The sequence below is a fragment of the Mustela nivalis genome (genome assembly GCF_964662115.1).
Source record: "Mustela nivalis genome assembly, chromosome: 10".
In the NCBI taxonomy this organism is placed as follows: Eukaryota; Metazoa; Chordata; class Mammalia; order Carnivora; family Mustelidae; genus Mustela; species Mustela nivalis.
Window position 1 is genome coordinate 56,016,167 of NC_139029.1, and position 14,758 is coordinate 56,030,924.

General features: G+C 33.8%; 1 protein-coding gene across 2 annotated transcripts in view; it reads right to left on the bottom strand.

Annotated features, from left to right (window-relative positions):
- Nucleotides 1–14,758, bottom strand: part of ANKRD13C (ankyrin repeat domain 13C) — a 98,350-nt gene that overhangs the window by 11,102 nt on the left and 72,490 nt on the right. For both annotated transcript variants that reach the window (XM_082686462.1, XM_082686463.1), the window contains exons 10-11: nucleotides 4,391–4,470; nucleotides 3,038–3,136 (exon numbers count right to left, since the gene is read on the bottom strand). In XM_082686462.1, coding sequence (XP_082542588.1) covers nucleotides 3,038–3,136; nucleotides 4,391–4,470 — 179 coding nt within the window. The remainder of the gene's footprint in view (nucleotides 1–3,037; nucleotides 3,137–4,390; nucleotides 4,471–14,758) is intronic.

Genomic DNA, 14,758 nt, shown 5'->3' on the forward strand with positions numbered 1-14,758 from the left:
GTTAAGGATGAGGAAATGTCACCTCCTTCTTCCTCCTGATTTTTTGTTTTATTACCCTTTTACTGTGTTTAAGTTTACATTTACATTTGATTGTGAATTCATAATTTCCACAGTTGTTTGATTTTTAGATCTGTATATAAATGAAAAGGTTTACACCCATGTTCTTCCTGAAGTCTACACTTTCCTGAGTTCTTAATTAGTCTCCCTGGGTGGCTGAATTTCTTGGTCAATTTTGTGTCAAGGGCTCTCATATTCTTCGTATTCCTTGATTTCTTGTAGACTTCATAAATGAGTGTTTCTTTTTACATATTTAAAGGGAAATTTGGCTGGCATAAAATTTCAGTTTATGCTTCTTTCCCTCTGAATTATAATTTCATAATGTCTCCCAGAATTTAGTATTACATTAGTCTTTTTTTTTTAAAGATTTATTTATTTATTTGATAGACAAATCATAAGGAGGCAGAGAGGCCAGCAGAGAGAGGAGGAAGCAGGCTCCCTGCTGAGCAGAAAGCCCGATGCGGGACTCGATCCCAGGACCCTGGGATCATGACCTGAGCCGAAGGCAGAGGCTTTAACCCACTGAGCCACCCAGGCGTCCCTAGTATTACATTAGTCTTTAATTATAACCTTCTTTCATCTTTTAATTGAATGAATTTCATTTTCAAATATTATTTTTCTTTGAAAATGGACCCAAATGACTGCTATATTTTTTAATTCAATGTTTTCCTCAATTGCCCTAATATGTAAACGACATCTTAGCCAGATATACCACCTGATCACATTTTGTCTCAGAAATGTCAAGATGTAAAATAATGTAAAGTCAGGTTTTTACCTCTTTTTTTGCCTAAATGCCCTTGGATTTCTTTATTAACAATCAAAGGCCAGGGGCATCTAGGCAGCTCAGCTGGTTAAGCATCTGCCTTTGGTTCAGGTCATGATCCTGCATTCCAGGGATAGAGCCCTGGGAGCCCAGGGAGTTGGGCTCCCTGCTCTGTAAGGAGACTGCTTCTCCCTCTCCCTCTGCCATTCCCCCCTCCCCCCAACTTGTACTTTTTGGCTCTCTCTAGCTCTCTGTCAAATAAATAAATAAAATCTTAAAAAAATAATCAAAGTCAAATTGTTTAATCACGGTAATTATTGTTACCAATGATTCTTTGATTTTTCCTAGAACCTGATGTTATGCTACAGATTCAGTCTTTCCTTACAGAGAAATTTTTACCCTACTTTGAATACTATTTTGATTACATTTTGGAGGCTTTCTATGTAAGGGGATCACCAATGATCCTTATGTTGAATCCTCTTTGTCCTCCATAAATACTGCTTCTCTAATTCCTTTAATCTTTTTTTTCATTAAATTCACTATGAGCTATCACATTTTATTTTTCAGACACATCTTTTGTGTTCATTGTTGTTTCTAATGTATTTGTTCTACAATAGTGTTATTTAGTGCTTAATTTATTTCCTTAGCTTTAAAGTCTCCTTTTCATTTAATTCTATTATCTTATCTCATCTAGAATCACCTGGTTTGCTGATTTCACATCTTTTTACATTTTTCTAAACCACTTACAAGGAATTTTCTTCTGTCTTTGACTTATGTTTTATTCTAGAATGAATATCTTGTCTGGCTTTACACACTGTGTTTCTTGTTTTGTTTTGTTTTGTTTTCAGAAGGAACGGTTACAATGGACACATTTTATAAATTGTCATGTACCCATTTTTTTTTCACATATTAACTGTGAAATTGAGTAATTCCTAAAATTGACAGCATCTTACAATTAGCCACATTTTTCTTCTTTATTAGAATATAAAACTGGTGATCCTAGAGTCAGATGGGTCCAAGATAAGATGAATTATGCAAATTTGTAGGTATGGCTAAATGCCCTTCCCACATCTTCTCACAACTACCAATCTCCCTCTCTGATCTATATGGCTGTCTAGCTCATTCTACCCATTTTTCCAAATTTTGGTTAGTGAGGAGTATGAGACATGTATATCTTTTGTAGAAAATAGGAGTCATCCTTTCTTCTCTGATAATTAATTTTCGATACTCTAGGCCAGAGAAGGGGAAGGAACTAAAAAAGGAAAATAGCCTGGTGCTTCCATTCATTCTCTACTTTAGAGAGGAGCCTAAAGTTGTAATTCTGTCGGTCAGCTATCCCTATCTACCACTCCCATTCCACCCACCTCTACAAACTCTACAAATTGGGTTTTTTGTTTTGTTTTGTTTTTGAGAGAAGGAGCCAGAGGGAAAAGGTGGGACAGAATCTTAAGCAGACTCCATGCCAGCACAGAGTCGGACACAACACCAGGCTCAATCTCATGACCCAGAGATCATGACCTAAACTGAAATCAAAAGCAGTTTGAGCCACCCAAGTGCTCCACAAATTGAACTTTTTCTAAATGAACGGTGATGAGTACAGGTTTGAAAGCATATATTCAAGATGTTCACTACAGTATTGCTTATAATGGTGACAAACTACAATCAAAATGTTTATCAGTAGGAGGATGATAAAATAAAAGGACAGTACATCAATATTACAAAATACCAAGGAAAGAAGAAAAAGATAAAAATGTAATTATTGCAAGAACTCCAAGATATACGTATTTTTTAAAAGAAAAAATGAAAGTCACAGAACAAAATGTAAACTATTCCTCAATCTTATTTTTAAAAATGGCAAAACACACAGAAAAATCTAGACAAAAACACCCCAGTTATTCCCCTATTAGCTATTAGTGAGGTAAACAAATTTTTATTCTATAAACTTCCATGCTGTTAGATTTTTTTATAATTAGCATGATTCATTTACTACTTTTATCATTCTAAAAATTATTCAAAAACTTATCTGGTTAAAATAGTAAAAATGTTAATAGTTTGTTAAACAGAAATTGTCTAGAAGAGTGCACAACTATCAAAGCAATGGCTATCTGCTTTTTCATTTCAAAGGACCCAAATGCAACACTCAGATGCAAATATTATTACACCCTTCAAGGTTTCATAGTTTCTTTCATAGCCTTGTATAGTTAGTAACAAACTTACAACTCTATTCCCAAGGGAAATTCCTGGCTCATGGCTATCGTGGCTTTAAACGTTTTCTTACTCTCCTTGCACACCAGTTCTCTACCCAGATGAGGAGCTCTAAAATGGGAAGAAAATAAAAAATTAGGAAAACTTTTCTACATGCTATCATCATCCTATGAAGAATCTGTCCTCTTCTAATCACATCACTAGTAAATTAATTTTTCCTAATCTATACAGACATAAATTTAAATTATGCTAAAAGGACTTGACATGTATAAAAAATGAGACATGGGTAACAAAAAAAGAAACTAGCATAAAGTAAACTTCAGGAAAAAATCTTAACAAATTTCATTTGTTGAATAAATTGAATATAAATTGAATAAATTTAATAACCACTGTTTTTAAGAATAAAGCAAATTGCTAGAAAAAGTAAACTTTAAAAATACTGTATATCTCTAAGATCATTATTCAATTCAATCTCTTTTACTGTCTATACTTCTTACCACTGACTAGTAAGAAGAATAAAGAATTCTATGTTAATTATAGACTATAATATAGGCTGGAAACATTTAGAAGAAGTTAGAAAAGTACAATAAACCTTAAATATTAAATAAATAAAAGTCATGACAATTTCTTTATAATCATGGAAGTAGGTAATATTTTATTCTCCACCAAAAGGAAAAAATATTTCTACAAACAATATTTCTTTGACAGGGTTGGCGAGAAAAAAAATCTTTTTATTTATCCATTCAAAATAAACCTTTTGTTCACTCATCATCCTTTTATTCAATAAATATTTACTACATAAAAACCATGTAGGAGGTACTCTAGCAAAGATCTATAATACAACATTAAGCAAAGTCTTATGTAAGGATGGCGAGAAGAGGTCTGACACAGGCTGAAACAGGTAATGAAAGGGGATGTGCTTTAAAAGGCAAAAAGTAGAAAAACAGTGAATGGCTTTACCCACCATACTAAAGACTTAGGTTAATAACAGAATATAAAAGTTCACATATAATGAGAAAACCCAAATAAGCAGCTGCAGTGGGAAATTCCTCACATTATATACTTTCTTAGAATAATGTGCTGTAATTTTTTTGGGTTGTATAAAATGGCAGCAGGGATGTAAAAAGACGGCTCCACAACTTATTCAAATGTAACTGGGGTTACTTCTTTCCCTCATCATGCTTACTGCATATTTTACAAGATAAAAGAATTGCTTCAGAGAAGAAGGCACTAAAAATTCTTGCTAAAATAATCTTACACCTAAATATCCACGTTTTTATAAACTGTTCTTTCGAAAAGCCAATGGACAAAATAAAACCAAAAAAAGCCCCTATTTCAAAAATAAAATAAAACAAAAATACTTACTTTCCATTTTCAGCAGATATATATTCTTCCCATGTAATAGTGTTCTGAGGAGGAGGGGTAAGGGACTGTCTTCGAACCGGCTGCCAAAAATTAAAAAAGAAAAAAAGAAAGAGAGAGAGGGAGATAGAGAGGTAGAAAAAAAGAAAAATGACATATTTTTAAAGATATAAAATAAAAACATGCAATAAACTATGTAAATTACGAATTTTACTTAAATTAAATCTCTTCAATATAATGCTTTTAAGTATTTACTTCTGAGATAATTCCATGGTGACTTAAGCTCTATTGGTAAGATTAATTATCATTTTTTTTTTCTAAATCTCAAATAAGACCAGTATCAAAGCAATAAAATCCATTCATTCAATGGCTTAATCATCTAAAATGTTCCTGGCATTATGCCAGATGTTGAGCATGAGAACTAAAGAGAGGTATAAAAACTAACCCCAGCTTCAAGGAATTTACAGTTCAGAGTTGTAAAGAAGAAAAAAAACCAAACCATACAGACAACAGTCAGAAATACAAAGTATTGTATAATTAACAGCCAAATGAACTTACACAAAACTGAGTAGTACAGAAGCTCAGGGGGGAAAAAAAGCAATTGTCTATGGAAAATAAATTGAGACTAGGGATTGAGGCTCAGATTTAAATGAAAACAAAATAAAGAGAATATTTTAGACAAGGAAAATTCATGGTAAAAAACACAACTAGACTAAGTTATGTGAACTGGAAAGTTCAAAAAGGAGATCAACAATAGTGATAAAGGTCATGTCAGATCTTAAAACTTACATGGTAACATGTCTTTGTTAAATATGAATTTGTATCACCACAGGATGAACTGGCAAATAAGGAACTATGGGAGTGGCAGTAGATATTAAAAATTGCTAAGAAAAATTACCAAGACAAACTCATGGAGCAAAAGCGTAACAGGTGAAAGACTGATATAAATAATAAGATAAATAGTTAACACTGGGAGAGGATCCCATTCATAGTACAGTTTTGGATATTATAAGATATTAATAAGCAGGATATTAGAGTTGTTAAAAATCAAGATTCTGAAAACAATAAACTGATTGGAATTCCAGCTCCATTACCTGATAGTTGTAGAAATTTGGGCATTACATTCTCTTATGTCAATTTAGCTTACCTGTAAAACATATGACCACCTATCTTATAGTTAAGAATTCAAGGCTTGAGGGTCGCCTGGGTGGTTCAGTGGGTTAAAGCCTCTGCTTTCGGCTCAGGTCATGGTCTCAGGGTTCTGGGATCAAGCCCCCGCATAGGGCTCTCTGCTCAGCAGGGAGCCTGCTTCCTCCTCTCTCTCTCTCTCTCTCTCAAATAAATAAATAAAATCTTTAAAAAGAATTCAGGGCAATAATGTATAGAAAGAGCATAATGTCTGGCAAAGAATAAAGTATTCAGTAACATTCACAATTATATACCGTGAGGTTCCCAGAGGGAAGTTAACAAAAAGAAAAGGGAAGAAGTCAGAGTTAAAGATACGGGAATTCTTTGAATAGATTAAAAAAAAAAAAATTAGTAAGAAAACAGAGAGTTAATGACTAAGTCCTAAAAACAACATGCATTAGGGGGAGAAAAAAAGACAGAAAGGAGCCAGATATTAATCAATAAGCAAAAAAAATTAGAGCATCAAGTTTTCACAGAGGCCAAAAGACTATTATATATCACAATACAAGGACTTTAAAGAGAAAGAAGTCTGAAAAAAGGCCATACTTTTTTGTTGTTGTTGTTAGAAATGATTGAGATCTTTGAATAACATCAGAAGGATGTGGGGAAAAAATGAACTTAATTAACAATGTTTGAGCATCAGGCAGTATGAAAAAACAACAATTCCATTCTTGAAAATTTTACAAAGAGACACACAGAAGTTGGGTTAAAATCCAGCGTGATGGAGGCTATGATTAAGGGATCTAAAGGATGACATAAAATCAGAGAAGGGGTTTCTGACTGAGGTAGCCAAAGATAAGTGCCAGCAATCATGGTTCCTGAGCAGAGGAGTCTAAAAGAAAGAGAACAAAATAACCAGTTGAAGGAAACTGAGTAAAGCACAAAGGTGAGAAAAGTCATGTGGTGTATTGGAAAACTGCAAGTGTACTGTATCTACTTAATGAGTAGAATACATGAAGAGAAAATGATCAGATACAGGGGTAAGTAAGAAAGAAATGAGAAAAAGCAGTGTGGATGGTTTCTGTGCACTGAGTAGATTGTATTTTACTCGGGAAGCAATGGACAAATACTTTAAGCAATATAATGTGGTTTTTAAAACACAAATTTTGGAGCCAAACTGATCAAACCCTATCTTTGCCAATTACTGACTTTGGACAAATTACTCACCCTCTTTTGTCTCAGGGTAGTCAACTATACAACCTCACAGGGTTTATGAAGATAAAAGTGATTTGGGTTTTTTTTTTTTTTAAAGATTTTATTTATTTATTTGACAGAGAGAGATCACAAGCAGGCAGAGAGGCAGGAAGAGAGAGAGAAAAGGAAGCAGGCTCCCGGCTGAGCAGAGAGCCCGATGCGGGGCTCGATCCCAGGACCCTGCGATCATGACCCGAGCCGAAGGCAGCGGCTCAACCCACTGAGCCACCCAGGTGCCCCTAAAAGTGATTTGTTAAATATAAAGTACTTAATTTTAAATGGTGCCTGACAAACAGTCATTACTCTGTACATTTTAGCTTTTGAGCATAGGCATTACATAGTTCAATCTATTTCAGGCTGATCACTAGGACAGCAGTGTGTACCTTACAACTTATCTCAGTAATACAAATGAGAAATAGTAACAGTATACTGTTTCAAAATAGAAGGACAAAAACAGATTCCAGAAGTCTTCAAGATTTTGTTTCTGACCAGACACAGAGTAAGAAAAGCTAAGAAGTCTAAGAACAAAATTCAGGTTGCTGGATTGGGTGATGGTACTGGATAATGGTGTCACCTCTCAAGATAGAGGATACAGGGAGGAGGAACAAAATTGTTTGATCAGATTTGAACATACTAAATTTTATTTTTATTTACTTAAGTAGGCTCCAAGCCCAGAATTTAGCCCGATGTGGGGCTTGAACTCACAACCCTGAGATCAAGACCCGAGCCAAGATCAAGAATCAGATGCTTAACCAACTGAGCCACCTAGGAGCCCCCAAACATACTAAATTTTAGATACATATGCTTATCCAAGAAGAATAGATGAAAGCACTACAAATCTGAGGATTAGAAGTCATAACTGAAAGCATAGTTTGGGTGACAGTTACCAGTATTTACATGGTAACAGAAGCAACATCAGATAGTATCTAACCAATAAGACATTGGAGACTACTAGTTGTCTACCCAGTATCTATTCTCCTGTTACTGTTTAAAAAAAAAAAAAGAAAGAAAAAGGAAGGAAGGAAGAAAGGAAAAAATAAAAAAACCTCCCATTCAAATTTTTGACTGGACATATGACTTCCTAGACTAAAGACTTATTTTCTAGCCATCTTTTCAGCTAGCTAAGTATTATCATGTTACTAAGTTCTAACCAATGGGATATGAGCAGAGTGATAGGCACAACTTCTGACTGGATTCTCAAACAAAATAGGCAAGCCCTGTTCTTCAAAATTACTATTAGTAATTACAATTCCTGCTAGCTGGAATACTAAATAGGTAATAAATGATCTTATACCATGTGGATGATAGTCACATCTAAGAACAGCAGAGAAATAAGATAAAAAAGACTAGATCTGAGATTAACCCACAGAGCAGAGAAACCACACAAATTCAGATTTTTATATGAGAAAAAAGTAATCAATACCAGTTTAATACATATAAAGGGGATATTACACATAATACTATTTCACATGGCAATGGCTTAGTAGAATGACAAGCAGGCTTAAAACGTAGATCGTGACCCTCACAAATATTTTAAGAAGATACTAGGTAAAACAGTATCTTATGATACTGTAAAAGGTAAACAGATATACACTAACGAAATGTGTAATTCTAAGGGGAAGACTGGAAAAATTTAAGACTGCAGCTCCAACCCAGAACAACAGCAAAGGCAAATCTCGACTCCACCCAAATCTCTAACTAAGCAGACCATAATCAATTTCTCTTTCAGAACACTGCTTAAAATCTGTCTATTCTTGCTTCTAGTCTAGTTAATACTTGCATATATTTGACTATGACTAGTTTTACACATTATATATATATTTACATATGTATATATGTGTATGTACATATTATCACTCATACATATATATCTACATAGATATATATTATTTTCATATATGTGTGTGTGTGTATATATATATGACTCATTTGCCAGGCATGATTAGATAATGTGGTATGTCACTTAAGTATATTTTTTCAGGTAATAAACTTCTCTAAGCAATTCTGTTTCTGTTTAGAATGAATTCTAAACTATACATTATATGTTACCCATCTTTAAAAAAAGATTGTAATGAATCTAATTTATAATTTAACCTTTTATTAAGTACTTTATCTCATCAAGGTATCAATTATTATATCTTAATAACGTCTTCCCAAGTTTCTTTACTCTAATTGTCCCTTTGTTGTATAGTGACACTTGCAGCTGAATCCATCAGTGTTCCTGCTACACTACTACCACAGCTAATAAAACAGGAAAACATGAAGCTGCCACAGGATACCAGATGGCTTTCTAATGTTATTTTCCCAAGTCAACAGGCTTTTTAATTGAAATATCATATTTTAATTGAAATAATTAAATGCAAAAATTCTAATGGCTGTTTTCCTTGAAGCATATAAAAAACAGAGATTTTTTTAATGTATTGCTAGGTTTGCTCCTATTCTATTACATGGCAAAGGTTTCCGGAAGTTTAAGACATTCATGTATTTTATATCTATGTATTCCTATTTAGATTTTATATATTTAAAAAATACATAAGAATTAATAGACCTTAACTCAATATTCTATATATATGGTTGGCAAAATAAATGCTTTTATCAATGACTCTGTGCCTAAGGTATAAACGAAACACTGTTCCCTCCTCCAACAATAACTGGTTAAAACAAAGAGGAAAACAAACACCAAAAATATAAGAGCAAGTATGGTGACTTAAGAGTTTCTGAGCACTTAAATTTTATTATAAAAAAATACTGTCAGGCGCCTGGATAGCTCAGTGGGTTAAGCCTCTGCCTTCGGCTCAGGTCATGATCTCCAGGTGCTGGGACAGAGCCCGCCATTGGGCTCTCTGCTCAGCGGGGAGCCTGCTTCCTCTTCTCTCCCTCTGCCTGCCTCTCTGCCTGCCTGTGATCTCTCCCTCTGTCAAATAAATAAATAAAATCTTTAAAAAGAAAGAATGAAAGAGAGAAAGAAACTCAAAGCTATTCATTTACAATGACGAATACAAATTCATTCTGAAAACAATTAGACATTGATTTTTAAGAACTGAAATTCTATTAAAAAGTAGCTTGGGGGCCTGGGTGGCTCAGTGGGTTAAGCCTCTGCCTTCGGCTCAGGTCATGATCCCAGGGTCCTGGGATGGAGCCCCGCATCGGGCTCTCTGCTCAACAGGGAGCCTGCTTCCTCCTCTCTCTCTCTGCCTGCCTCTCTGCCTACTTGTGGTCTCTCTCTGTCAAATAAATAAATAAAATCTTTAAAAAAAAATTCTAAAAAAAAAAGTAGCTTCAAAACATAAAAGTCATTTTTTTTTAAATGATCAGAACAGTCATATGTATTTTCTAGGTTCTTGAAATTTTTAATAAGGCTCCAAAGCCAAAAATATATTTTTTTACCACTACATGGTCTAAGCACGTAACTTTAAAAATATCACAATTATGATTTTTTTTTAACTACATTTACGAATAGCTTCTTTCCCAGAGTTGTATCTTAGGGTTTCCTGACTCCTTTTCCAACTTGAACTTTCCAACATGTTGAAGGATTATTAAGACGTGTTGAAAGTCTGAACATATAGAAAAAAGCAACTACACTAAAAACTGGCTGTAAAGGGATATACTTAGAAGCAAAGCAGCTTGGGTAAGGGCCCTAAAACCAAAACCTACCTTTGTTCCTTCTAGTTCTATGACTTCATGTAGATTAATTTCTTTACGCCTCAGTTTCCTTTCTATAAAGTGGGGTAATGATACTTGTCTCATTAGACCATTATAATAAATGAAATGACACATGAAATAAAACAATATCCCAGCTAAAAACAACTCCAATGTTTTAAGCCAATATAAATAGGAAAGAAAAACTTGTTGAGGTGAATATGGATTACCTTTTTTAATTTTTTAAGTTTTTTAATGTAGAAACTGATTTTAGATTTATGGTACTCCTTTCAAATTAGGTCACTGTAAAATCCTTTGTTATTCTCCAATATAATGTAACACTCTGTATTTAATGATCACTAATTAAAATACATATATTTGAATAAGTAATCTATATTCCACCCTAACTTGAAAGTTAATAAAGCATATATACATTGATTTCCACAACTGATTTGCTTTTGTATTACCAAATGTGACCTGGCAGCCATTAATTTCAATAGTGGCATGTGGTTTTTTTTTTTTTTTAACTCTGTTAAAATTTTAAACATAGTTCATTATTAAATGTCTCTTGAATTCATTAGATCCCCCTTTACTCTTCTTCACCCCAATTTTTAAAACTTATGTGTTAATTTATATATATATGTATGTATGTGTGTGTATGTGTGTATGTGTGTATGTATATATATATATATATCCTAAAAAGCTTACATAAGTTTAAAAGAACTACATTCCTAAAATTATCTACAAAATTCATTGAAATATTTCTCTTTTCCTTTAACACCCACTACTGAATATAATGAAACTGGTATCAGTTTCATGTTGATTTCCATGTATTAGCAAATTGTGTCTAAGAGGAAACACACAGACACACAAACAAAAAACCACACATATTATTTGTATCTTTTTTATGATTACATTTATCAATTCTATTTTGATGTTCTTTCATCCTACACCTTACCTGATTCAACCAAATCAAATTATATATATAGATGAGTATCTGATAGAATTACTATTTTCTTTAAATTCTTCTAAAATTTATAATTGAATTCCAAAAAGATTCTCAAATGTAATTCTTCAGTTCTTCCCTATCAAAAGTCCAAATAATATATAATGAGATACATATTTTTTATTCTAAAATAACAAAATGTAATCTTACAAGGATTATAGAATTAACAAATAACAATATAACCATGGCTTTTAGTAATTCTTAAGAAATTACTTATGCCAGACTGAAAATTAGTATAATGATTTCCTAAAATTCACACATATAAAAAAAATCCCTTCAGGAAAAAAGCATGGCACCTAGTCTCAACACTTTTATTCAACATTATATTGGTGTTACTTCCCAGCATAATAAGGTAAGAAAAACAATGAAATGAAAAAGTAAACCTTTATGACTGGACATGATCATCTGTAGAAAATCCTAAGGAATCTACAAAAACTACATAATATATTAATTTAGCAATATGGATATGTCATATGTATTTCTATATACTATCAAGGAATGACTGGAAAATGAAATCTAAAAACATTACCACTTATGAAAGCACTAAAAAATACTACATGCTTGAGAGAGAAATTTAGTAAAATGTGAGTAAGACTTATATACTAAAAACTATAAAACACTTCTGAGATAAACTATAGACGATCTAAATAAATGTAGAGAATACACCAGGTTCATGAAAAAGAAAATTCAGTATTTTTAAGATATCAAGCACTCTCACTTTAATTTACAAATTCAACACTACTCCAGTAAAAATTCCAGCAGGTCATTCAATGGAGGAAGGATGAACCTTTTCTTTTTTTAATGGTGCTAAATCAACTGGACATTCAAGGCAAAAAAATAAACCCTGACCATATATCACACCTTAAACAAAATTAATTCATGAACTTAAATGTAAAATGTAGAAATATAAGACTTCGATCAAAAACATACATAAGATAATCTAAGGGACTTGGAGCTAAGCACAGACATGGTAGAAGTCATAAAACAAAAACTTATTAATAAACTGGACCTCATCAAAATTAGACTTTTCCTCTTCAAAAGACCCGTTTAATAGGATAAAAAAATTAGCTACAGAGGAGGGGAAAAAATACCTGCACACACACCTGACAAAGAATGAGTATCTAGAATATATAAAAAATTTTAAAAACTCAACAGTAAAGAAATAATCCAATTAGACAACGGGAAAAAGACAGGAAGAGACCTTTTATCAGAGAGGATATAAATCTGTATATTTTACGGCAAATAAGCACATGAAGAGATGAGCACTGAAATATCATTGGCTATTAGGGAAATGCAATAAAACAATGAGATAGCACTACTCACTATCTGTTATATACTGAATGTTTATATTCCTCCAAAATTCATCTGCTAAAACTCTAACTACTAATGTGATGGTGTTTGAGGTGGGGGCTTAAGGAGGTAATTAGATTTTTTTTTTTAATATTTTGCCTTAGTTTTATTGAGATATAACTGACATATAACATTGTATGAGTTTATGGTGTACAACATGTTGATTTGATGCATTTATATATTGCAAAATGATTAGCACCACATCATTAGCTGTAACCTCCATCCAGTCACAAAACCACACACATATTTCTTCCTTGCATGGAATGCACACTATATTATTCCCTGTATTTCCAGTCTTCCCCTCGCTAGGAGGAAATTCAGAACTAAATGTAACGCTCAGTTGTGACATTCACCTGGTGCCACAGCTCCTGCACTTTCTGCATACTCCTCAGCACTGCTTCTGGTTTTCCTTTTTTATTTTTCAAACATCTCTCTAAATGTGATCTTCATTACAGGCCTCCTCACCTCATGAAAATTAGATAGGCATAAATTATAAACAAGCATCAAGGCCCTCCTTTGACTATCAGCATCTAAGGCAGTAAAAAGAATAAAACGCTCTGCAGAAGGGCTTCCTCTGGGCCACTGAGCTATTCTGCCACCTCCTCTGCCAAGTGTATGCTTATGGACTAGTATCATCCAATTTCCTAGGCCACATATCTCTAAGATGATAGGGAACACAAAGATAGTGATGGCTGGGAAGTGTGACTCAGTATCACAACACCTACGCTGCACAGGGCTTCAAAGCAAAGCAAAATGAAACAAAAGAAACCTGGCAAAATCTTCTCTGTCCTAAGGAATTCAAAAGAGCTGACAAACACAGATGAAGCAAAAGCAGCTACTACAACATGCCAAGGGCTATCCCCAACATTCTCACTGGTAGGATCTTCCAACTATTCTCCCAGTTAACATTTTTTAAAATTTATACTCAATTAACTAATATATAATGTATCATTAGTTTCAGAGGTAGAATTCAGTGATTAATCTTAAATAATACCCATTGCTTATCATATCACAAGTCTTCCTTGATGTCTATCACTCAAGTTACCCCAATCCCCCACCCCGCTCCCCTCCAGCAACCCTCAGTTTGTTTCATATGGTAGTCTCTTACGATTTGTCTCCCTCTCTAATTTCATATTTTCCCCTCCCTTCTGCTATGATCCTGCTTTGTTTCTTAAATTCCACGTATGACTTGAGATCATATAATAACTGTCTTTCTCTTTTCTCTGACTTATTTTACTTAGCATAATACCCTCTAGTACCATCTATATCATTGCAAATGGCAAGATATCTTTTTTTTTTTTTTTTGATGGCTGACAAGTATTCCATTGTATATACATACTACATCTTCCTTATCCATTCATCTGTCAATGGATATCTGGGCTCTTTCCATAGTTTGGCTACTGTGGACATTGCTGCTATGAACATTGGGGTGCAGGTGCCCCTTCAGATCACTACATCTGTATCTTTGTGGTAAACCCCAAACCACAAAATCTTTGGAGTAGTGCAATTGCTGGGTTGCAGGGTAGCTCTGTTTTCAACTTTTTGAGGAACCTCCATTCGATTTTCCAGAGTGGCTGCACCAGCTTACATTCCACCAACAGTCTAAGAGGGTTCACCCTTTTCCACATCCTCGCCAACATCTGCCATTTCCTGACTTGTTAATTTTAGCCATTCTGACCAGTGTAAAGTGGTATCTCATTGTGGTTTGATTTGTATTTTCCCTGATGCCAAGTGACGTGGAGCCTTTTTTCATGTGTCTGTTGGCCATTTGTATCTTTTCTTTGGAGAAATGTCTATTCATATCTTCTGCCCATTTCTTAAGGGGATTCTTTGTTTTTTAGGTGTTGAGTTTGGTAAGTTCTTCATAGATTTTGGATACTAGCCCTTTATCTGATAAGACATTTGCAAATATCTTCTCCTATTCTGTCAGTTGTCTTTTGGTTTTATCAACGGTTTCCTTTGCTGTGCATAAGGTTTTTATCTTGATCAAGTCC